General features: G+C 36.5%; 1 protein-coding gene across 1 annotated transcript; it reads right to left on the reverse strand.

Moving 5' to 3' along the window:
• Nucleotides 1–1,676: 1,676 nt before the first annotated feature.
• LOC146001588 (DNA primase large subunit-like) lies at nt 1,677–25,351 on the reverse strand. The gene is made up of 10 exons (XM_083139089.1): nt 25,197–25,351; nt 22,623–22,782; nt 17,198–17,313; nt 16,392–16,616; nt 13,551–13,784; nt 8,080–8,220; nt 7,279–7,461; nt 6,443–6,638; nt 3,354–3,545; nt 1,677–2,390 (listed from the first exon to the last, which is right to left on the reverse strand). The coding sequence occupies exons 2-10, from the start codon at nt 22,771–22,773 to the stop codon at nt 2,281–2,283; spliced, it is 1,548 nt and encodes a 515-aa protein (XP_082995215.1). The 5' UTR covers nt 22,774–22,782; nt 25,197–25,351; the 3' UTR covers nt 1,677–2,280.
• Between the last annotated feature and the right edge of the window lie 244 nt (nt 25,352–25,595).

Raw genomic sequence — 25,595 nt, forward strand, 5'->3', positions numbered from 1 at the left:
TTCATCATATCATCACCCATCCTCATCATCGCAATTAGCCGAAAGTGGCAGAAAAGCGACGTGGATCTTCTCTTTGATCCATATTTTCAGAAGTGGCCTGCCAATGATCCGAGCTAAATCTGAAACAGGTGGACATGATTAATTTGGGACAGTTTGAACTCATTCTTACCATCATAAAAATTCATACATTTGAAATATTACATACCTGCATTCTTGTCCACTAGATAATATTGAACAGCGAAGAGCATTAAACTGCTTCATAACTTTTACTTAATTATTAATGCTGGCATTCTGGCATATGAATTGTTGATCACTTCCCATTGTGGTCCTCCAGGTGTTTGAATTCCAACTTTTGAAGCATTCTGTCTGCCAAATTAGATCCCCGATGAAGATTAGAAAATTGATTTAGCCTGATCTTTTATCTTGAATTTATAAATTTAATGTGAAAGCAATTTGGGTCCAGTATATCCCCAGCTCCCACATTTGATTCTTTTTCCTGTGAAGATTTAGTGTTTTTAAGATGACAGAGCATGGAAACTTGTATTTGCAGAGCTAGAGACATTAGACTACATTTTTTGGGATATTAAATTTTTCTTGCTTTAATTTCCGATACACAAGTTCTCACTCACTCGCACATTATTATTATATTATTATTATTAATAGAGCCACTGAACCTATGAGTAATTGCAAACTCAACAATCGAGACAAAGAAATATAAAATCACACATACAAATTGTGAGGTCTACTGAAAATATGCAAAGAAGCAATGGTGTATGCTAGCTTCACATCTTTTCAAAAAATATATGGAAAAAATATATACTCATGCTTCTTCTCTATACTCTGAAGGTGAGTAAAAATTTCAAAAAACTTGGTAAAATATGAAGGTAATTTCTTGTACTGTAGCAAACACTCTCACCCAAACTTACATATTCTACATTAACTGTATGATCAAAAGTTGAAATTTAACTCTGGAAGTATAAATATAATGTTACCTATGATTGCACTTGTCTATACACCTGAAGCTGAGATTAAAGTACTATACTTAGGTGAGATACTAAGGCACAAACTGACAACCACTAATAAGTAAAGAAAAATATAAATACTTTAAGATGATATGTGAACACTGCATTGCAATTAATATGGATGAGGAGGGATAGGACAGATTAACTGGTAATCTCAACTGATATAGACATATTGTTGATAATTTACCCATCCAAAATTTTTATAAATAGCCTTCAATTTACAACAAACTTGGGCATATTGATATATTTTTCAATGAATATACACAGGTTTTGTAAAGTAAATATCTAACATTTTATTTCCCTGAAGCAACTCCATAGAAGTTAATTGTGGAACATTTGTATTTCACATGAGACTGGTCGAATAACTTATTGGTATCGGCAAGAACTTCATATTCAAGCTTGATTTTGAACGTTCAGTTGCAAGCAAAATTGCTCTTGTGTTGTTCCTATCCTAAATATACAGTGCAACCTCGGTTTTACGTTTTCCAAGAGACCAAGTTGAAAGAACTTCACAATGCAGGAGAATGTAAAATCTGGGAAAACTTTATAGCATTTTGCTTTATTGGGACCATGAAGATTGAATTTATAATGCACAAAAATGTAAAACCGGGGAACATAAAATTGAGGTTCCACTGTATATCATAAAATATATTTTTTAAATTTTGACTGAAGTTTTTCAAGAAGTGAAGCAATATACTCAATGAAGAATATGTTTTCATGGAATTTCATTTTTTTATTACTCTAAAATGCTACCAACAGAGTAGCAGTTTTACAAGATTCATACATATGTCAGTGAACAGTTCTTCAATGCACAAAAATTAAATACACAAAATTATAAATTACACTATAGTTTAATAAAAATATATTCTTTTACCATTTTCCTCAAGAAACTTAAAGCTATTTTATTAAATTGAACACATTTAAGATCGCGCACTTGCGATAAACTCTTCAGTTCCACAGCAGCAAGTGCAGAAAAAACTGTACACAAAATTCCCATTTCTGTGTTAAATCAGAACTTATTCTCCTAATGAGATCTTATTCTATGTTACAATGTAATATTTATAAATGGAAAATAACTATGTACAACATATGTTTTCCAATATAATCAAAGTATTCCATAAATATTTCAGCTTACTGCGCAATGTGTACGTTAACTGTACAAAATGAATTACAAAAGATTAGACAACTTTGTTCCCATGGTATTTGTAAACACAATCAAATTCACTAGCAGATCCAGATTAATTCTGGAAGTGTTTTGTTAATTGTTTTTGTTGTCTTTGATACCATCTTCAATTGCTTGTAAATCAAAGTCATCGCTTAGCCACATGTCTTCCATGTTCTCTTTTGGTCCTGGATGGCTGATTGGCACTGGAATGAAATATCTACTTGTAATACAATGTAATAGAAATTGCATGAGGACACATTCTGAAAAAGGGGGGGGGGGGGAATCTGTGCAAAGGTGCAGCTGATAATTTTCAATCAATGCCTGCTTGTGAATTTAAAGGACAGAATGTCCATATTTCTTTTTATAACAAGTAATTTACACCAATTTTTGCAACAGGAAAGTCTTCAAAGATGTGCTATTACTGGAGGCAAGAGACATCTCAGGACAAATAATGGAAAAAATAGAAAGATTTTTTTTTTTTTAATAAGGGCCAGGGTGGAGTACATCAAACAAATTACCCAGGATGCAAACAGCAAAAAGTTACAGCAAGGTGTAAGATTGAGAATGAATGAATGTAAGAATGTAACAGAATGCAGTACTATGACCAGGGGTGCCCCAGGGAAGGATGATATGGACCAAACCATTGAAATTTTGGGAGGAGGGGTCCTTACAATAACAGAAATTGAACATGGATATATTTTATAAAATACATGCAAAAAAAATTCCACCTTGGCACCATGTGCGATGAGGTGGGGGAATCGGAATATATTTCCTTGAGTTATTCATTTACTTTAGTTGGTTCCAAGTCACTTTTGCTACTAGAATGAAGAAAAGGACGAATTTGGGTATGGTAGGTTAAGTAAAGATAACATGCTTTGTCATAATTAAATTCTTTATGGGTATCATAACAATCTGGGAAGGACATGCCATTGGCTGGGGAGGAAGGGGGGGATTATGGCTGTCTTCTACAAATAGGAAAGAACAAGACTAAAGAAACTGAGGAAAAGTAAAGAGCCTGAGCTGGAGCAGTTAAGAAGAAAGTCAAACTGACATATACTTCCTTCACTAAGCTTCAGTATTAATAAGGTGGTGTTAGTAATGTAGGACTACTGAAGCGAATAAAGTATTTCTGAAGGAGGAACTGTATAATGTATGAAATCACCTACCTGATTCAGTTTTATACACAGCTTTAGGTTTTGGAGGTGCCTTTCCTGTGAGAATCTTCTGGCTCTCATCAAAGTACTGGTTTGGATGGTTGATGCCAGAATCAGGAGTGCTTTTGTGCGTTATCTCAAAATACTTCTGGCAAGCCAGCTGGAAATGTCCCCGCTTTACGTAATCCATGACTTCTTCAATTGCTGGAATTGGACAAATATGTAACTAAGGTGAAAGATGGTCAGCTTCTACATTCCAAAAATTATCCACCCAATTCTTTAAAAAAAAAAAAAAAAAATGCAAAGCATTTTAAATTTGTGTAGTAATTGGACTTCATGAATAAAAAATTAGATTAATTTATTCCAGTGTAATCACCAAATGCAGATCAATTTTGAAAACAATAAATAAATTTAATAAGGTAAACTTCATGTCACATGTCCGAAGGTTGAGTGTCAGTGCCGGGCCTCCAGACAGACCCTGCCTTGGATCCCATGACTCTGGTGGCCCTGCGGTGAAATTCAAGCCAGGGTCTGTCAGCAGGCCAGCCATCGTAGCTCAATTCAGACACCCGAACTTAGTACCTGCTCCCATTAGGATGCTCACAGTTGCTCTTGAATTAATAACCTGAATAGACACGAGGGAGATTCAAAAAGTAATGTAACAATAGCTCTCATGGACAAACCTTATTTCACAGGCAGATATACTGATACACATTACTTTTCAACATAGTCACAATGTTTGTCCAAACATTTGTTCCAACAGTATGGTATACCAAGGCATCAAATGCCGGCATAGAATAAATCTGTCAAGTCATGTAATGAAGGCTTTCTGAACTTCCATATTGCTTGTCAATCGCCTACCACCCAGGTGGTTCTTCAGTGGTCCGAAGAGATGGAAATCACTGGCTGCCAGGTCAGGGATGTAGGGAGGATGTCCACATGAGAGAATCCCATCCTAGTGGCTTTGTGGCCTTCAGCGAATTGCCTTAGCACCCAGCATGAACACATCTTTCGGTAGCCCAGTTGCTCATGAACGATGCCTACTGAGATGTTGAGTTCCTTAGCAATATCGCTAAGTCAAATGTGCTTGGCCGACCAAATCGTTGCTCATCTTGCACAACTGGCCTGCCATTATCGAACTCGGTGCACCAAACCCATACCTGTTTCCGTGACATTACGAGTACATTAGCACTGTACACCTCAAACAGTTGACGATTAATTACTGTTGGTGAGGTGACCTTTAGACTCAAAAATCTGACAACACTACGCACTTCCACGCGTGACAATGTTTCCGTGACTGCAGCAATCTTCCAACTGACATTGCGAGGGCCTGACTCAACATATGCACCATCTAAAGGCTGTGTGATAAAGCTGTGCTCTTCTGCTTCGCGCTTTGCAGGATATTCGGAGAACAGGAGGGATATGATACATGTGAGAGGTCTTGTTACCTTACTTTTTTAATCACCCTCATATATTCATTTTAAAATCTTGCAATGTTGCTCATTGGTCTCTAGGATAGATCTGGAAATCTGGTAAGTCTCCAGGGAATTGCCCTGGGATGGAAATCTTAGACTGTAACAATATAAATAGTAAAGTGACTAACATAAAGATACATACTTCTAATCACGATCAGAATTCTCAAACCAAACTGGGTTCTTCATCAGATGCACGAAAGGAATAAACATTTTTACCTTACAATTTGGCACACACAGGAGATGATAAGCATTACTTCTAGGTTTTAAAAAAGTAAGTGGTTCTAAAAAGGTTAAACATTACAAAGCTTCTTTGGGCAGTCCCAAATGACAGAGAATGTCAGCTCAAAGTGAGATCAATTGCCTAGTGTTGTAACACATTCCTTTCCCATCCCTAATGTAGTTCCCCAGGTGGATTCAAAAAATTCCAAATGAATCTGCCACACAAACAACATTGTATCCAACAAAAACGAAATGCTACAGGAACAGCAAAACAATCGGCATGTTTTTCCTCAAACAACAAATTCCACGGTGCAGAAAACACTTCTGTCTATTCGTGTGACTGATTCAATTCCTGTTAAAGGTATAAATGTTGACATTAATCATTTTACTATTTACTGAATAAAACTTTCAGCGGTACGGCACTGGCATCAAATAACAAAAATCAAAGTTTGATCCCTGATCCAGCCACAAGCTATTTTACGAAGCTAATTCAGTCAGAAATAAAACACTTTATCCTCCCCACAACACATCTCATTTCTTAGAAGCACCATGGAGTACAACCGACTAATTGCAACTGAAGCTACAGTTTAAAGCAGGATCGAAACTACCAAAAGGTGTGAGGTTACAATATATTAAATAATTCTTTATTCAGCTACTGCCTTCAAATAAAAAATATACAAAAAAGGCTATATTTAATTTAGGTAGTGTCTGATGCCACGTTCTTTATCTGCTGTAACCTCAAAAGAGAGATGCACGTGGCAGCAGACTGTCTTTGTTTTATCGTGATTTCATCATGCTATGTATGCAATTACGTCTGTAACACATACTGTGAAGTTTTAGCGATTACTTACACAAAAATGTTTTAAGATTAGGTCCCTTAGCATTCTTCTAATAATAAACCTAAATGCTCTCATAGTTAGGTTAGGTTCTGTTAGCATGGAATAATATCTCTAAATGCTTTCTAAAAAAAAAAGTTCTAAATTACGTGTACATTCATTCCCACTGGTCATAAACTTGCATTTTTCTCAACTTCATTTGTTCTTAAGATTTGTAATATCCTCTTAGCAGACGAATTACGTGGCAGGAGTAAATTTGATGCTTATTCTTACTGCTGACACGCACGTGGCAGCAGACTTGGCCGTTAAATTAACTCAACAGAATAATTGAATATGTTTTCTATATTATAAATAATAATATATAATCAGCATATTGATTGGGTGTCTTTACCCTATCTTTTCATTACATTCATTCATTCCCTCTTTAGGCTAATCAAAACGAAGATGAAGGGTAACAAACACACACGCCCATGATGGGACTCAAACCTGAAACCTTTCATGGCAAGACCATCAGTCTGCCACATATGTCACTTATTTTCATGATGGTAACAATTGCAACACTATCACTTACCCCCTTGAGACAAATGATATCGCAAAAGCTGTTGCCGTAAGATTTGTGCGTCGTTATGTCTAAAAGGGCAACCATGATAATCGCCAGCCCCAACGCTCCCTCCAATGATCTTCATGCAGCTGTAAGGAGTGTAGTTGACACGTTTCCCCTCTTGACCGTAGTTGTGGCGAATGTTGTACGAATGATGTTTCTCAAACTGAAATTATAATTCAGATGGTGTTAATGAATTTTAAATGTTTGGGTAACAAAAAAAAAATATATATATAAAATTTATGCAGTGCAGTGATTTAATCTTTTAGGGCTTAACACATACTCACAATAATATGTTTTTATTTGTGTGCTCTGAATGGCTCAGTATATAGATACAGCACCTTAGCTAGGAACAGTGAATATAACATTTCATGCCATGGTGTTCAATAATGTGTTGACCAGTAGAAAATTTGCAAGGAAGTCATATTTTATTTTTTTAACAAATAATTTACACCAATTTTTGCAAAAGGAAAGTCTTCAAGATACAATGCTACTGGAGGCAAGACACATTTCAGGATAAATAATGGAATATCTTGCTCAGAATTGGGAAATGGAAATAAACCTTCAGGTTTAGGAATGCCAGAGTGAGTGAGTTAAAATTGCTACAACAATGAAGTATCAGTACGTATATGTAATTTTACATTAGACTAAATTTTATATCAGCATTTATATCCTTATTATTGGCAAAAAAATCCATATCCGTCCTGACTACTAACTATTCTCATTAGTTGACATAATAAACCTGCAAATATACACTATTATAACATATAAAACTATTAGCAGTAATTTTTATGGAGTGGTATTACCTTGTCCACATCCATAGCCTTTGTGAATTCTGACCTCCAGAACTTCATTGCATCTTCTAAGGTGAGTCCGATGGCTTTCAAGAACAAGCCGTACTGCATACGACCTCCGTGCCTTAGGTGGTGAATCTCTCGCAACTTCTCATGCAGCTGCCGCATGCACAGAGGATACGAACTGCGAGAAAGCTGCAATTATTAATTTATAAAAGTCTGAGTTTGCATGGAGTTCAAAACAAAAATTCACTATGCTGTACCATAAATGAATGATTTTTGTAGAGTGCCAGTGTAAGTATGCACACTTATTTTGTATATTATTTTCAAGGTCAAAACCTGTCTAGAAAATTTTTCTGCAATATATATATTTTTAAAAAAGCAACAAATAATCAACTGTATGTAAAACTCCATGACATTTGTTTTGTAAAGAAAAAGAAAATAATCAAGTGAAAAGGCTATTGTAAGTCATGCTTATCTCTTGTTTATCCTGTTCAATTTTAACTGCAACGATGAATTATGAAGAAAGTTGAACTGATGAAATAACCATTGGATTTCTTCACTGGGACAATGATGCCGGTTATTCTGTGATGGGCATGCCTTCAGTCCTGACCTTGCACCTAGAAACTTTCGAATCTTTCCAGCTTTGGCAAAGGTACAGCACGGACAAAGTTCTTAATGTCTGTGTGGATTACATTAAACAGTAACATACAAAAGCACTTTTCTCTTGGATTGACAAAAAACTAATGTTGGTGGTAGATTGTCCCTCGTGCAATACAATATGGACATGAGAATGTGAACCATAACACTTACATGGTCAAGATTCTCTATTTGAACAGCTGCTCTATCAACATTCTTTGAGTAGTCCTGGCCTGTGTACCGAGAATCCATATCTCTTAGCACTTTCACCAGTCTTTCATCTTCCTCCATGTTTGGTAAGCTACGGCAAGTTACCTGAAAGAAAACAAGGGCCCTGTCACTATAATTGTACCATATACCGTATTTACTCATGTATAATGCACACTTTTTTCCAAAACTTTTGCTCCCATAAACTGTGGTGCGTATTATGCACGGAATAATTCAGACATCCACACGAAACCGTACAGGGTCGTTCCATGATTTTGGGACACTTGCATTGATTTTTCATGTTTACTGAACCCTATCATGACATATAACGTTGTAAAGCTTAAATCCTGCAGTTTCTAAATATGGCAACAGTATTCCATTCAAGATAAGGACACTAAGGGTAAAAACACAGTGCGGCACAAGGAACCTTGCTAATCGAACCATAAAAAGGTCAGGATATAATGAATGAACCAGCTGTCGGGACGGGCATATTGACCGCCATCGCACAAGCTTGCAAACTACAAATCTGTCAAAAAAAAGTGGGGAAAAAGGAGGGTGTCTTCCAAAAAAGGAAGAAGTGACCTTGAGTGGACCAATCACTGAGCCTTCCACTTCAAACAAGGGACCCAAAATCAAACCATGTTTGATACTGGGAACATCTTGCGATGAGTGGGGCTCCACTATGTTTTTCCCCATTAAACTCCATGGTTTTGAATTACTGGAAACTTGTCCCTGTGAGTTTCAGGCAATTAGCGATGAGGGATGTGCTTCACTGTATTTTTACCCTAATGTGAAATGCGGTTGAAATAAGTTCATCACAAAATGAAGGAACATTCTGATTTCTATGGTGCTTTGGATGAAAGAAAACATAAGGAAAAAGAAAACAATAATTAAAATGTATTACTGGCCAAATAATAATATATATATATATGAAGTGTGTAAATTCCTTAATGGAAGAAATCTTGTGCTGCTAACTGCTAGTTTGAAGGTCCTGAATGTGTCTCGTATAAATGTTACATTAGTCACGGAAAAAGTATATTTTGAAGTTATTATAGAAAAAGTAAAAAAGGAATGAGCAAAACCAATTATAAAAGTTTGAAGGCCATTTCACAAGATTTTTCACTTTGTAATGGAAAGTTCTGCGAGACCAAAAAAAAAAAAAAACAGGCAACTCCGGCGGAATTCGAGCATGTACCTTCCATCACATGGAATGCATATCAGCAGTATTTGTTGGGTGAGAAATAATAGAAAATAACTTCCCGAGCACTGCAATTCCATAACGTAATTTCGATCTCACTTTCTACTATTACATAAGGATCTCTCGTACTCAACTCATATAATACAAATGGTAAATATTGCATACAAAAAATTAGGTTTTGTAATTAGAATGTTAAAATATTTAAAGGATTTGGACGCAATCACGTTATTATACAATGCAATGGTTAGGACTACCTTGGAATATGCATCTATAATCTGGTCACCAATAGCTAAAATATATATAGAAAAAATAGAACAAATACAAAAATGCTTTCAACGTTATTTGTATTCCAAAAAACATGGTAAGAATTGTAATGTTAAAATGTTATCTACCAATACACTTCAACGAGAAATCGACATGCCATCATTAAGGTCAAGGAGAATTTTTATGCAACAGCTATTTTTGTATAAAATAATTAATGGCCTTATTGATAATGCTCAAATTTTAAGCAAAATATCCTTTAATACTACATGTTGTCATCTTCGAAATAGAAACTTGCTGAATTGTCAAATGGCTAAAACTAAGAAGTATCAAAACTCTCCGTTACAGCAAATGTTAGATTTGTACAATAAGTTATCAATGATAGATAATGAGTTAGACTTTTCATATTCCCTGAATATTTATAGAACAAAGTTGCAATCATTATGTTTTACACAAGAAATTATAGAAATTATTGTCTTATAAGTGCAAATATTTGGGATTTCTGAATATAAATATATGTTATAGGTGAGGTATTTATTTGTTATCATTTACTATGAGTGTATGTAGGGCTTTGTATTGTTTTGTATTCCCTGAATGTTTGCAAGACAAAATTTCAATCATTATGGTTTGCGCAAGAAATTATAGAAATTATTGTCTTGTAAGGGCAGACATTTAGGGATTTCTAAGCATGTATATATATCATGGGTGAGGTATATTGTTACCATTTACTATGAGTATAGGTATGGCTTTGTATTGTTTTGTCTTGTAAATATCTATTTGTGTGAAGTATCTCTTTATTTGTGTGTATGTGTGTTTTTATATATTATTAATTATGTATGTATATTTAAACTGTATGCAAGTCTCCCATAATTGGAGAAGCTTTCTCTGTTGGAGACAACTACAATTAAATAAATAAATAAATAAATAATGAATAAGGTGGTTAAAGAGTGAAAGCTTTGGAATGCTAAACACAGTGGACGGAGAGGGGGGAGGTGGCATGGGTTTACACAAGAGGATATTCTCCTCTTGGTCCATATAGCAACAGGTGATTCATTGAATAGGTATGATGTTATTCACTCTTGATCAGCATAGCAACAGCTTTACGACGTACAACTAAGATAGCCATTTCTTGAAACAGGATTGTACTGTGCATTATATACAAGATATAATTCTTTGTAACTTTTACCCATCAAAAACCAGGGTGCGCATTATACACGAGTAAATACGGTATTCTAGCATATACAGTGAACTTTTTTCAATTCGAACTTCAACAATTAGAATTATTCAGTAATTCGAACAGTTTATTCCCCTTAAAATTCCTATTGAAACCAATGTTAAAAATTTATATATAATTCGAACTTTTGAACCTTTATTTGGATAATTCGAAGGCAGCTTCGGATCCAGAGACAGCCCTAGGAAGAGAAAGTTTCCAATTGCTGGTTTGCACCCTTCACTGGCTTACACTAGGACCACACACAAAATACGCAAGTTTTACAGTAAGACAAACTGCATGTTCATTACTTTTGTTTCCACTGCAGTAGAGAAAGTCAGAAGCTGCCTTCGAAACCCTAAAGACAACCTAGGACAGAAGACACCCAGGGTTTACTGTATCATATGTGCCTGCGGTAAAGTCTACATTGGACAAACTGAGAGGACAATCGGACAACGCTGCAAAGAACATGCAAGAAGCTACATCAAGAATTTTCATCCTGAAAAATCAGGGTTAGCAGAACATTCCATCCAGGAGGGCCATAGAATTGACTTCACAACCACCAAGTTTAATAAGTCATCAAATTAATAGGACCAAATCATTTAAGAAGCAATAGTCATCCACTGGGAAAGGAAAATCTCGACGCAAGACTCAAACTGGACACAGCCTGGTTAGCGACAGTCGCACGGGGAGCACGGACATCGTAGAGACGGCACCTCATTGGCCCACCACCTACACCGTAACCCTCCCTTACCAAATGCATATAACCATACCCTGACATCTCTGCACTTCAATCCCTGAAGATGAGAGTGACATTAGTTAGTTCTCGGAAGCCTATCCGGAAATCACCTGGTTGGTGTCCCGAGAAAACCTTTCATTATTCGCCATCAGGAAGGCTTCAAGAATTATTTGTAGTAGAGTAGTTTTGTTTTATTGATTTTTTTCAATAATGCAAGTTTTCTTAATTTAAATTTTGGATAATTCAAACATCTTTTCATGTCGCATTTCAGTTTGAATTAAAAACAGACCACTGTACTTTAATACTGCTTAACTGATACTCTTACAGATTTTCACCAACACTGAACACTACCAATTTAAAGTTGTTTAAATATTTATATAAATGTTAATATAAAGTATTTCATTGGAACTGTAGCATACCAGTCTACCACATTTCCTTTAAAATGTTCATACATTCACATATGACATAACACTGAAATGCTCATTTGGCATAATGATGATCAATATTATGCATTTGTAACAGAAATATGCAAACAGAACAAGTACATACTAAAAAATGAACACACAAGATTTCTGGTTATTGGAAATGATTTTTATTATATTTGGTCTAGGAATTAATTCGTGCGGTTGTTACGCACACATTGAAGCTGTAGTTCAAACACAAAATACATAAATACCTTAAGAAAAATATTGTCCATCGTGAGCCACCACTTTCGCCCATCTGTCAGGCAAGTTACGGATTCCGTGGCGAAAGAAGTCCTCATCCTTTGAAGCGATCCAGTCAGAGACCCATTTTTCGATATCTTCTGAAGAAGTGAACCGCTGTCCAATCAAATGGTTATTCATGCAATCAAACAAGTAGTACTCCGAAGGAGCAACGTCTGGTGAATACGGCGGGTGGGGTAAAACTTCCCATCCGACATTTTCTAAATAGGTTTTGACCGGTTTTGCGACATGTGGGCGAGCGTTATCATGTTGAAAAATAAGTTTATCATATCTGTTCTCCCATTCTGGTCGTTTCCTGGCCAGAGCTTGCTTCAAACGCATTAATTGTCGTCGATAACGTTCTCCATTAATAGTTTCACCCGGTTGCAGCAGCTCATAGTACACCACACCTTTCATATCCCACCATATGCACAGCATAACCTTTGCACAGTGAATATCTCGTTTCGGTTGTGATGGACCTGGTTCACCTGGCTTCACCCAGGCCTTTTTTCGTTTCGGGTTCTCGTAATGGATCCACTTCTCATCGCCAGTAACAATGCGATGCAAAAACCCCTTTCTTTTCGGTCTTTGAAGCAGCAATTCGCAAATGGTTTTTCGTCTTTCAACGTCTCTGTCTTTCAATTCATGTGGAACCCAATGTGACATCTTTTGAATCATTCCCATGGCTTTGAGGTGTTTGGAAACTGTTGTTTGATCAACGCCTAATGCTTCTGCAAGTTCTTCCTGCGTTTGACACGAATCCTGATCGAGCAATGCTCTCAATTCTTAGTCTTAAATTTTTTTGGCTGTCCAGGTCGCTCTTGGTCTTCCAGGCCGAAATCACCACTTCTAAACCGTGCAAACCACTTCTGACACGTTCGCTCAGCTAGCGCATGGTCACCATACACTTCCACCAAAATACGATGACTTTCGGTAGCACTTTTCTGCATGTTAAAGTAATGAAGCAGAACACCCCGCAAAAACACTTTATCTGGCACGAACTGCGCCATGTTCAGTTGACTACAAAATGCTGTTGTTGACGCGTCAATCAACTGCCCTATACTACGAACCATGCGTGCTGACAGGAGTTTTCAATGCATGTGTGGCTACACGGAACTGTGGGACGATACGCTCATTACGCCATCTCTTGTCCAGGCGCACAAATTAATTCCTAGACCAAATATTTCTCTTGCGATGTTTCATCCTGCAAAAGCATGAAGAAGAAAAAATAAAAACCACTCAAAATAACCATATAGTATTTTCCATGTATAAAAAGTAGTTATGTGAAGCTGTAAGAAGAACTTAGATACAAAAGATTTCACTTACCACTAGCGCACGTGCCATTTCCGACCTGAATATGGACACAAGAACACAAACAAAGTCAGAGTCGGGAATGTACGCATACCCAGATTTAAGGTAAACCTTTCTTGTGCGAACGAGATCCAGGACGTGTAGAAATGGTACTTTGTAGTAGTTTTGAGTTTCAAGCTTTGATCGAAGCAGCACAGGAGCTGAATTGTAGAACTTATCCATCAGACTTTCCTTCTCTTCATTGGGTATCTATATTCAATGGAAAATGTGTGTCAGTTCCATATATTTTTGGATAAAATTAAAACTTTATGGTTTAATTAATTTAAAAAAAAGCATGGTCACAAGCTCCCAAATAATCAATGAAGTACCAATTTTGGACAATAATTGCATAAAAATTAAGGATGGATGAATACAGACACAAAATTTACTGCAACTGGTTCAATAAAAATTTGCCATGTTAGAAATATGCTAATAAAAAATGTTCTATTGGGTATCTGAATGACTCATTCACACCCTAAATAATCAGCTGATGGTAATAGCTTTGCCTGTGGGAAAACAGTTATTTTCCCATTTACTTAACAAAATTGTCAAAGCTTGCTCTAATTTTACAGAAATATTGAATCAGTAAAATTATCGGGAATTTTAGTACAATCCAATATGACTACATTGATCAATAGCGATAAATTTAATGACCAATATAGATAGTCTGTACTTGAGTAAGCAATTCTTCCATGTTGTTCTTATTCTTAGAAACATACAAAAATGATTTACATGTCCTGATTTTGTCAAGTAAATATCTGAATCCACAGCATGTTTTCCAAACATAACAAATGTTTTCATGACCATATATATTTAAGAAAATAGTCAACCAGGTTCTCCCTGGAACATTTGTCACTTCTGTACTGATATATTTAGACTATCGGTACCAGTAAATTTCACATTGGTATTTCAAAGTTATAGAAAAATATTTTGTCAAGAAGTGATAACTAAGGGACAGATTATTGCATACATGCAGGTAATTTACCTTCATGAAGTCCATAACTTTGAGAAGCATATACCGGTAAATTCATTTCAGTGTACATGGATTAGAGTGCTGCCTTTTTGCTCGATCTAATAGTTTGCACGGATGACGCTAAATGGCTTACGGAATCGATTGTTAGCTTGAGTAAATAACGCTGGAATAGGCAAACTATCGGCATAGGCCCAAAGCACAGTAGTTCACGTGTAAACGTAATTTTTCTGACGTAGTGGGCCTTGAAATATGGATCGTGAAGTGAAAGATGCAGTGAAATTGAAACTGAAGTGAACATAGCCTAGTCATCATCATCTTACCATTACATAGCAATATATGAAAATTAATAGATGATTATGGGGTGAAACTACCAGCAGGAATTTTACACATGTATTTGTACGATTATTCTCTCATTGAAATGATATTTGATATTCTATACATTCGAGCACATCACACTCGGGCGTGGGAGATTCGATTGAGTTTCAGCGAGCGAAAGTGGTTCAATGCAGTACTCTAATATGGATCACTTTAGCAAAGTATTAAGGAGTGCACGTATGCTATTTTTATTTACATAATTGTGTAGCTTGGGGGATAGTTTTTACACAAACATTAAAGTTACATTCACTGTGTTTATTTTTTGTACCTGGTATTTGTGAGGATGATAGACATCCTGACATCATTAGGCTAGTTGTGTAGTTCTCTCAGTATTTAAACATGTCCCTCTCATGTACACTTTCCCAATAGTTAGTAGCTCTTGAGCACCAGCAGAGAGAAAGCACTACAGTACAGAGAGTATTACAGGTCCATTTGCTAGACAAAAATTCAACTCATGATTTACGGACATGAAAAAAAAAACTTCAAACAGCAGCATGTTGTAATAAATATAATTTCGGTAGCCTACTTTCCTTGGAAGTAAATACAGTTGAATCTCGATTTTACATATTTCTGGGGACCAAGCTGAAAAAAATTAAAAGGCGGGAAAATGTAAAATCAATGGAAATTTTATTACATTTTGCTATGTTGGGACCATCTGAAATCCAGGAATATATCTGTACTTGAAAGATACTAGTTTTAGTATATGCCAGGATTACATTCTCAAAGTTTCAACTGTTTTAAACACTAAGTTCTTCACATACGTATTCCTCATCCTCTTATGAAAATATCCAGCATGCAGGTAAGTGGTTTATTCAAAATTTTCAATCTAGGTATAATTATATTTACAAGAGTTACAATGATCATAATTAAATTTTAGAGGTTGTTGGCATATGTGGGTATATTACTGATAAAGGTCAGACCAGACAATCAGGAAAAGTTTTAAGAAATGAATTAAATAATAGCAATTAATGCTTTATTATTTCCAACTAATTTCTGATGTAATACGTAATGGGAATGCAAGAATTATAAATTGAAAACATGCAAGCATGCATCTGGTGACAGATTTTGAAAAATGACGAAGAATCATGTGGTTTTAACCCTTGTTGCACATTTAGTTGGATATTTGTTTCTTTTCTATTCAACCCCAAGAATACATTTATTGTGAAGTATGCTGATATACAAATCAAAACAGGGTACAAAGAGGTATAAGCTTACTTTCCGCAAACACGTCATTCCAGTGTATTTTAGCATATCGCTCTATTGGATATGTATTTGCTTCCTACAGTTTCATGTACCAAGAAAAAAATTACATCTATCTTGCACAGTTCCACTGAAAAAACAAGCTGTTAATGGACACATACACTAAAATCTTTACAATTTTGTGTCACGTATATCCTCGATCAAAAATTTTAAAATTTATGATATTCTGAAGATCACCAAACATATCTTCAAGTATTGTCAAAACTTACTGGTGAATAGTCAAGTTTGTTAATTTCCAGAAATTCTTTCACAGCATCTTGTGACATTTCATGGAACTTCAAACGGAAAAGATCTAGTTCCCTGGAAATAAACCAACGGCGCAGGTCTTCGGATCTGCAGTACACAAGACGAAGGAGATAATGTGAAATGTGATCTCTCTTCCGGATGGCATAGGCTTGTTCAGAATCTCCCATTCCCTTGCCACCACCAAAACACTGAAAAAAGAGAATTTGGTCTTCAATATGAGACATGACTGAACAGAGAAAGAATATTTTCTGTAACTAAAATTAATTAAAAAGAAAGGTCATAACATGGTGTGCCATTATCTTCTGTCTTGTATGGATCACTGGTTTACACTGAGTATCATCTGTGAAGGAGGCAGTACATGAAGATAGGTTTGTATCTATCCCCCAAATGAATACATTACTACATAATACTCTTGTGTAAAATAAGCCCACAAGTCACTGGAAAATTTCATTCTTCATTTTCTGAAATGGTTATCTCATCAGACACTCTATAGCTCAGTATGAAAAATTACTTCTAAAATTCTTTCAAAAGCTCAACAGTAGACAAAGTCAATCACGTTTTTCATATTAATTGTACAGTAAATGAAATTCTCAAAATCAATCATCTTGTGAGAATACATGCAGTGTAAAGTGGAAGAATCTATATTATATGCAAGATAAAGTAAAAAGCCAGTGATATTAGAAATGTATCAATGTAAACTTTTATTAACACAAACTAAACAGACAATCAGTAAAATCTTAACTTTACAGTTATCAAAAGACATACTTACCAATTTATGATATGCTTTGAGCCCTTGACTCATCATTTCATTTTTGATTGTGCTCGCCCAGTCATCGGAATATTTTGCAACACCTTTAAGGTTTGCACGTTCTATGATTCTCAAGACTACGAAAAAAACAGAAACGTCAAAACTTGGAAATGATTCATCAGGTAATAGAAAAACTACACAACCTGAATTCCATATTCTGTGTCAAGGAGGCAGCTTGTTCTAAGTAAGAACTACATCAAATTTGACTTAAAAAATAAATTGTTTTATGAATTGTGAATCTGTATTAAGTTTCACAAATTACAAAAGTATAAATTTATTAGCCTGGGACCATTACTGTAATAGTCATAGCTCATGTAGGCATTACAATCTGCTCAACCCAGTTTTACCCCATGTCAGATTGCCATAACAAAAATAAATAAAATAAAAAGTGAATAAATTTTCATAAACAGTTAGAAATAGTAACAAATAATGAAAAGCAGCCCTTGAAGTGGAAAATGTTAGCTGACGGGATGTTTGGTCGATCCTTGGAATTAACTGAAGGAGGGGATGTTTCGCACAAATTTTGCTAGCTGGGGATACCATATGCTTGCATCCCCCTCACTTTGAGCACTAATGAAGAGTGAACAACTTGAGTAAACATCTAGCAAACACTGCTTGGCAGAGCTAATGGTACTTCCACTGAAGCAACTGGTTGTTTTTTTTCTTTTTTTTGAGTTTGTTTTTTCAAAACCAATTTCAATCACATTCAAGTCAGGAATGAACAATTTCGATTTACATGAGCATTCATAATTTTATATTGGATCATACAAAGGCTGTGGCAGAGAAGGTGAAACAGATTTTTTCCTGGCTTGGCAACACTGCCTATGGTTTCGGCACTAGTCGGAACGTGTAGGATGACTCATTCCGTTTCCGTAGCAAGTTGTCACATGTTGTGAAACCCAGTGGCGGTTGGCCAAGTGCAACAAGTGCAGATGTTTTCACCTAATTTTCAAATTAATATTGACATTTTTCATTTGCTTGTTAAATTAAACTATTTCCCAGCAGAACGCACACGATAATACTCAACTAACACGCCGCTCGGCGCTACGCACGTGAAGAGTTCGTCCCAAACCAAGAGCAAACACCGCCAGGTTGCGGAAAACTTAGCCGGTTGTCATGGCAACGGTGACGTCACCTAGCGTTGGCCTTGAACGGGTGTCGCCTTCTAGATGAAGCAGTTCTCTCGTCGGAGAAAACATTGCATCCAGTGGTTGTGGCAAAATCTTTGCGTTCTCGCGAGATCTTGTTCCGCGTGTGTGTTTCGCGTTTCCTATCGTGTGTTGTGTTCATGTGTTGAGCTGTGGTTTCTACAATGAACCCAGTAAATGACTTAGTGTGTAATTTGTTGCAGACACCATTTTCCAGATGGACGGATGAAGACAAAAAAGACGTTTTAAATTGGGGGGGGGGGGGGCACTGGCACTTACTATTTGTTTTTCATTGCCTATAAATATACTTCTTCACCTGTTATTTTAGGCACGAGCCGCTACTGGTGAAACCACGTTAGTGAGCAGCTGTGTTGATTTACGTGGAATATGTTTCGTTTACCCCTCCAGGTTTTTGTGTATAACATTGCTTTTCACGATGAGTATTCAAGATGAACAGCGACATGCCATAAAATTTTGTTGGCGTTTAGGGAAACGTGCTGCGCAAACATATGCAATGTTTCAACAGGCATATGCCGATCAAGACAGACTGAGTAGAGCCACAGTATTACCAAAGAGTCATTAAGACTCTGCGCCAGCACGTAGCAAAAAAGAGGCCGCATTTGAAGAACTCAGTCAGATTGCACCACGATAACGCACGCCCGCATATCGCGCGGGCTTTTCAGGATTACGCGACAAAGAGAAAAATAGAAGTTTTGCTGCATCCAGCATACATCCCGGACCTTGCACCCTGAGACTTTTGGCTATTTCCTCTTTTAAAGGCCGCTTTACATGGTTGTCATTTCATGACGAACAAAGAAGTGATCACCGCAGTGCAAGTTTTCTTCAGTTCGCTACCTGACGACGAATTTTCAAAGACAATCACAAAGTGGCAGGAGCGTATGGACGCTTGCTTAGCTGTCAATGGTGCCTATTTTGAAAATGATGTACGTCTACTCGATATGGCTGATTCTGAATAAAAATTTTGTGGTTTGTAATTTTTTTGTTTCATTTTAATGATTCTTGGAGGGGTCCATGTACATGCTTGTCTTTTAACAGCTACGCAGTCACGACATTTTGACCTATTGCGCTCATTTTGGTCTCAATCGGCAGCTAATGAACCAAATTTTCACCCTAGTACATTTGCTAGCCAATGGAGGTCGCTGTTTTCCTATACAAGAATTAGTCTCACCTTCTCTGTGACAGCCTTTGTATTTCATGAGTCCAAATGTTAAAATTCACATACCAAATATTTCCAATTTTCATTTTAATTATATTCAGTATTAGCGATTACTTAAGATTTTGTTCAAAATATGCTTTTGTAGTTAGGTTAGGCAGACCAGGTTTGGTTCTCTTAGCATTAAAATAAAGTCCTTAAATGCAAATGTGACAATGATTGCCAAAATTCTATGATAATTAGTCTTCCAACTAGGAGAATTTGAAAAAAAATCCTAAAACAATCCGAACCATTATCGATTTAAGAATGTATCTATAAATATTTGAATACACTACATGCAAACACACTTTCAACTCATACTTGCAGAATAACATGTTAAAAATGGTATGCATAATTCTCTAAAAAAATTTAAAATGACATAGTGTGTATAAACTTCCATGTACTCACTTTGGCCACACAATATTTTTTTTTTATTTATGGGTAATTCCATGTCAAATCAACCAAGAAAAAATAAATTTTGAAATTTGATGTCATGGATTTGATGAATTTTTGGTATACACATTTCTTATCATCTGAAATATAGAAAATATTTTTTTAATATTTTTCATGTTGCCGGTTTATGAGTTATTGAATTTTGAAAATTGTCCAAAAACTGCTCACCGCTGGAATTTTAAATAGAATTTGCAAGAGACCTGTCTCAACTACAGGGCTGGGCATGGTCTCATTTTAAAGCTTATGAAGAGGACTTTTATTTGATACACAACATGCTTGGCTTTTTGCAAAAAAGTTGTTTCAAAATTTTATTTTAAGGTTTCCAAAAAATGAAATTTTCAAAAGTTTTACACATATCGGTACACATCTACTGAAGGTTCAGTCAAAATTTCAAGGTGGTATCTCTTTGGTATCATATGAAAAGTGAATTCCTATCAAGATCATGTGATGATTTAAGTTAACATATTTTGCATACCTTACCACATTTTAAATACAGAAGCAAATTCATCACTCCAACTATCATTAATTTAACATTTTGATGAGTGGTACAAACACGTACAGTGTGGGTACCACTGGCTCTTGCTATTATGAAAACCCAATCTTAAGTAGCGGGTATTTAGATGTAATAAGTCTGAATATTTCTCTCAGATTTCCCAGGATCAATCTCTCTTTATTTTTAATGTGGATACGTTTACCATCTGTGTCCCTCACGGAAATATAGCTCCTCTTGTTAGGCATTTGCCTGCTAACTTCATTACTGTAGTAAAAATCTTTAGCTAATGAGGCTGTTTCTTCTGGTCAAGTTTTTCCAGGTCTGAGGTCAAGTGAGGACAAAATTCGCTTCTCTTCGACAAGTTTTCTTAGCTTTCCTTGCTATGTAATTACTAACATCAAACTCCTTTTCAATTTTTTCACATGACAAACTTTTGGGCAAAATAGAAATCATGAACCTTTCCCTCTTATTTGCAGTTTTAAGTTGCTCAAAGATTTTATGATTCTGAATTGCTACAGTGGCATTCTTCATCTTTATCACCTTCTGCATTAAAAAGGGATTGGGTATAAGTATTTCTTACTTTCTTTATCTTTTTTCTGAAATACGTTTTCAAACACTTCAGTTTCTTCTTACTCACTGGAGACTCACCATAAGCAGAGCCGTAGCTAGAGATTTCTGCACCCGGAGCGAGAATAAATTTCGGAGCCCCCTACACTTCCCTTGTTGAACTTCTACCATTGTTTTTCTCAAGGGAGGGGTTGTTGTGCCTTACTTAAATAATGTCGTTCATTCAAATTGATGTTTCATAATTGTAGCAATTACAACTACCAAGTTATGAACAGATTCACTCGGGCTATCAACCAGGTGAGGTGTGGAAATCATTCCAAGCTTTCAAGAGCTAACATCACTCTCATCTTCAGGGTAGAAGTGCAGTTCTGAATGTCAACCCGGTGTATATACGTTCATGGAGGGAGGATCCCGGTGAAGATGGGGACCAACCGAGTGGTGTGTCTGCTACGTGCGTATTTCTGGTTAACTAACGCTAAGAAGGTTGGGTCCAATTCAAGCCCCGTGTCGCGATTAAGATTGTCTTTTTCTTCATAAATGGCTATTGCTTCCTTGATAAAACGGTCCCAGTAGTTTGAAGTTTTGGCTATGATTTCTGTGTTGCTGAAATCTGGTCTATGTCCCTTGTTGATTGAATGTTCTGCTAGTTCCGACTTTTCAGGGTGGAAATACTTGATGGAGCTTTCATGTTATTTACAGCACTGTTCTATTGTCCTACCCGTTTGCCCAATGTATGCTTTCCCGAATTTGCAGGTAATACGGTAGACTTCCGGTGTCTTGAGTCCTAACTCATCCTTGGGGTTGCGTAGTAGGCTTCTGATCTTCGGAGGTGATTTGTGAATGGTTTTAATGTTATGTTTCTTTAGAATTTGGCTGATAACTCCGGAGAGATTACCGGTGTAAGGAAGGATGGCTACTTCTGGTCAGCTTTGTCCGTGTCCCCTGGTGTGTTCGGATTCCCTGGTGTGCTGGTCTTCTTGTCCAGTACTAGTTTTAATGTCATGTTGATGTTCCGAGTACCCGTTCTGTTTGAAAGCTGTGCGAAGATGATGTATTTCTTCTGATAAATGCTCAGTGTCGATGATGGAGATGGCCCGGTGAAATAAAATAGAGAGGACTGTAGCTCGTTGAGATGGGTGGTGAAAACTATTGGCATTGAGATACAGATCGGTGAGAGTCTGTTTCCGGTATACACTGTGTCCCAAGGATCCGTCTGGCTTGCGTCTGATGAGAATATCCAGGAACGGCAGGCTGTTGTTCTTCTCAGTCTCCATGGCAAACTTTATATTCGGGTGTTGATTGTTTAGATGATCTAGGAATGGCTGAAGAGTTTCTTTACCGTGTGGCCAGACGACGAAAGATTCGTCGACGTATCTGTAGAAGGCAGTGGGTTTCAATGGAGCTGTGCGGAACGCTTCATGTTCAAAGTTCTCCATAAAAAAAATGGCTATGGCAGGCGAGAGTGGGGAGTGGTTGATTTGACATGGAATTAATTACCCTTGTACAACTCACCTTTCAACCTTTCCAAAGCATATTCCTCAAATTCAGATAAGGAAATTGTTGATATAGGTGGCAGAGTAAATAACTGCACATCATGAGGATAAAGGTTGCCTAATTCTCCAACTACTCTTCTAGTTTCTCTCTTTCGACGAACTACCTGCATTCTCCTTCACTGGAATATGTTACAATATAAAATATGGAAAATACTCTGGGATGATTATTTGCAAAATACAAATAATCGAATATAAGGAATTGAAACAGTTTAGTTTAGTTTTGATATTCTATGTTCACTTGATAATGAAAACTATTAAAGATGATTTGAACCAAGAAACTGCTCAAATTTTATTTTCCAAGCACAATAACCGATTTTGATTTCATAACTGTTACCATCACATGTTGTTATGGTCACACTGAACTATCTCTTAACGAAAATGTTTCACTTCACAAATATGCAATTTTATTGTACAGTAAAAAAATTCCATGCCAGTCCCAAACAGAATGAACAAATTAAACAAATTAGTGATTCACCATATAATCCATTGAAAAAATCAGTATCTCTAATACACCAAATAGAAGAGATTGTGAAATAATTTGACTGTCAGACATTAATAGCTTAATATCAAACTTTTGAATAAACATTATTCATAGTTAACATAGTTATTAATAGCTATAAGCAATATTGTGATGTTGTTCGGAATATAATCAGAACTCTATAATAGTATCCACGTTTATTACCACAGCTAATGTTTGTCAATAAAAATTTATTAATAAAAATTGTTTCAAATATTATATAAACCCTTGTATGGAGTCAAAATTTCCAACTTTCTCACGAATGTATGGAGGGTCACCAGCACCAAAAAATGTTTCTAATTGAAAGGCTATTTTCACAAATGTTCAAACTGAAATTGGAAGTTAGTTACACATTAAAATAAGGGAGTGACAATTTTCACCAGTTGGTGAAGCTAGCTAGATTTTAAACTGGACTGTTAGATGGATGCAGGTTTATTTTTGTGCAGGAGACAAGTACTTTTTTTTGGCAACCCATGGAGTTGGAAAAATACCGCACGGTATTCTCATATGGACTGGTGCTGCGGTAACACTTTACTATACCAGAGACGGATTTCTTCAAATTTACAGGAGAAAGTACTCACGCAAATCATTTTCTGCAGCGTTGTTGATGTTCGGGAATGTAATTTTGATCCATTTTAATGCGAATGCATGTGGTTTTCTACAAAAATCTATTTCCAACGTGCTATTGCTGCTGCTGCCATTTGCTTTCTGCACGAGAGCACAATACGCGCTATTGCTGCTTTTACAAGATGACGTGTCGAGGATGCGTCGTGAAGTTGTTGCCAGGTGTGGAAGATGCCGTGGAATTTGTAATTCAACACTGAATCTTGAAGAAAGAAGTGGAATGCATGACGTGGAAGGTTAAAATTAAAAGAATTCCGTGTATTTTCTTTCATCGAGAAAACCGATATTGTCCGTATATGCTAAATTGAATGAAAGGAGTGCTAATGGAACCTAACTTAACAGGCCTAACTTAACCTAGTATGCATACCTCGTCCCCGTGATGGTTCATGGGGCTATCGTGAATTTTTGGGCTAATGACAATGGTTTTTGGGACTACCCGTGGATGGTTTGTGGGAAATAAGGAACAACAGTAAGTACTCGTTAATGTAAAACAAAAGACATTATTTTCGTTAGACAGATCAGGTTTAGGGCTATTAGCATTAAAATTACTTCGGTAAATACCTCACAACAACTGATCATGTACTTTCTGCTATTCTCACTACCTGGTGACAGTAGTAGTCACACCCATTTTTAATTTAAAATAACTTCTAGCAGTAAGTTCATCAACAATGGCAATGAACGTAATAAAATAAGATAAAAGACAATGTTATGGTATGATTCAGGTAATTATTTTGCTGGTGAAAATCGCCACATATGCTGTTCTCAGCACCTGCTGAAAATAGTCGCTGGCTTAAAATAAACCTGAGTGTAGAACCATGTAGCACGTATTTTGTGAAAAGTGGGGCAAGAGGCAAAAGAGGCAAAAGGGCACTTTAAAATCATTGTCTGATGAAAGCTTCATAAAAATATCTGAAATGATGCAATGGTATATGTACTGGATACCCTTAACACTCTGTACACCCACTTGAATTGTTGTTTTAAGTCCACTTTATGCACAGAAAGGCTAATCGGGAATAGACCTACAGTTTGAAGTGTTGTGCAATTGTTCAATGTGCCTCGACCGGGCATCGAACCCGGGACCCCTTCATTGCAAGGCAGCGACGTTCCCCACTTGAACATGGATTTGTGAAGAGCATGTACTTCATGAACGTTTTGTTTGTAACTCGCAGACTACAGTCGCCATGGTCAGAATTGGCCCCGACCACGCAATTAATCGGCAGGAGTTTCTCACATGCAGACCATCAGCCGCCTCTATTAAAACTAAAAAACTAATCAGTACACTGGAACCAGCAGTTACAACTTCTCCACACTACTACTGCAGAATAAAAAAGAATTACATGACTACATGGTCATTTCATTCAAAGATTTGACGTATTTTTATGCTATACTTACAGGTATGGTGCACACAGAAAAACTTTAAAATACTATAAACATAACTTTTTATCGGAAAGGTGGCATTCAACGAAATAAAAAAACACACAATAATTGACAACCAAACGACGTTCCACACCGCACTTGCTTTTGCGCCAAAATTTTATCTTTCCAGTGCTGCCAGGCCAGTTTTCGTATTGTCGCCTCGTGCAAACATACGTCATTCTTCTTCTTCTTTTAACTGTCCCTGTCAGCATTTTCTTGTCGACTTTGGACATCGTTACTGTTTTGTATTTGTTTTTAGGGACGTGCGGCATAGATTTTTTTTGGTCGGGACGGGAAATTTCTTTAATCCCGACATTCGGGACGGGAAAAATTCGCCTTTTCCCGACAAAGTCGTGAAATTTTCGTGTCGGGAAA

Source organism: Lepisma saccharinum, chromosome 17 (assembly GCF_977018435.1).
Source record: "Lepisma saccharinum chromosome 17, izLepSacc3.1, whole genome shotgun sequence".
Taxonomy (NCBI): Eukaryota; Metazoa; Arthropoda; class Insecta; order Zygentoma; family Lepismatidae; genus Lepisma; species Lepisma saccharinum.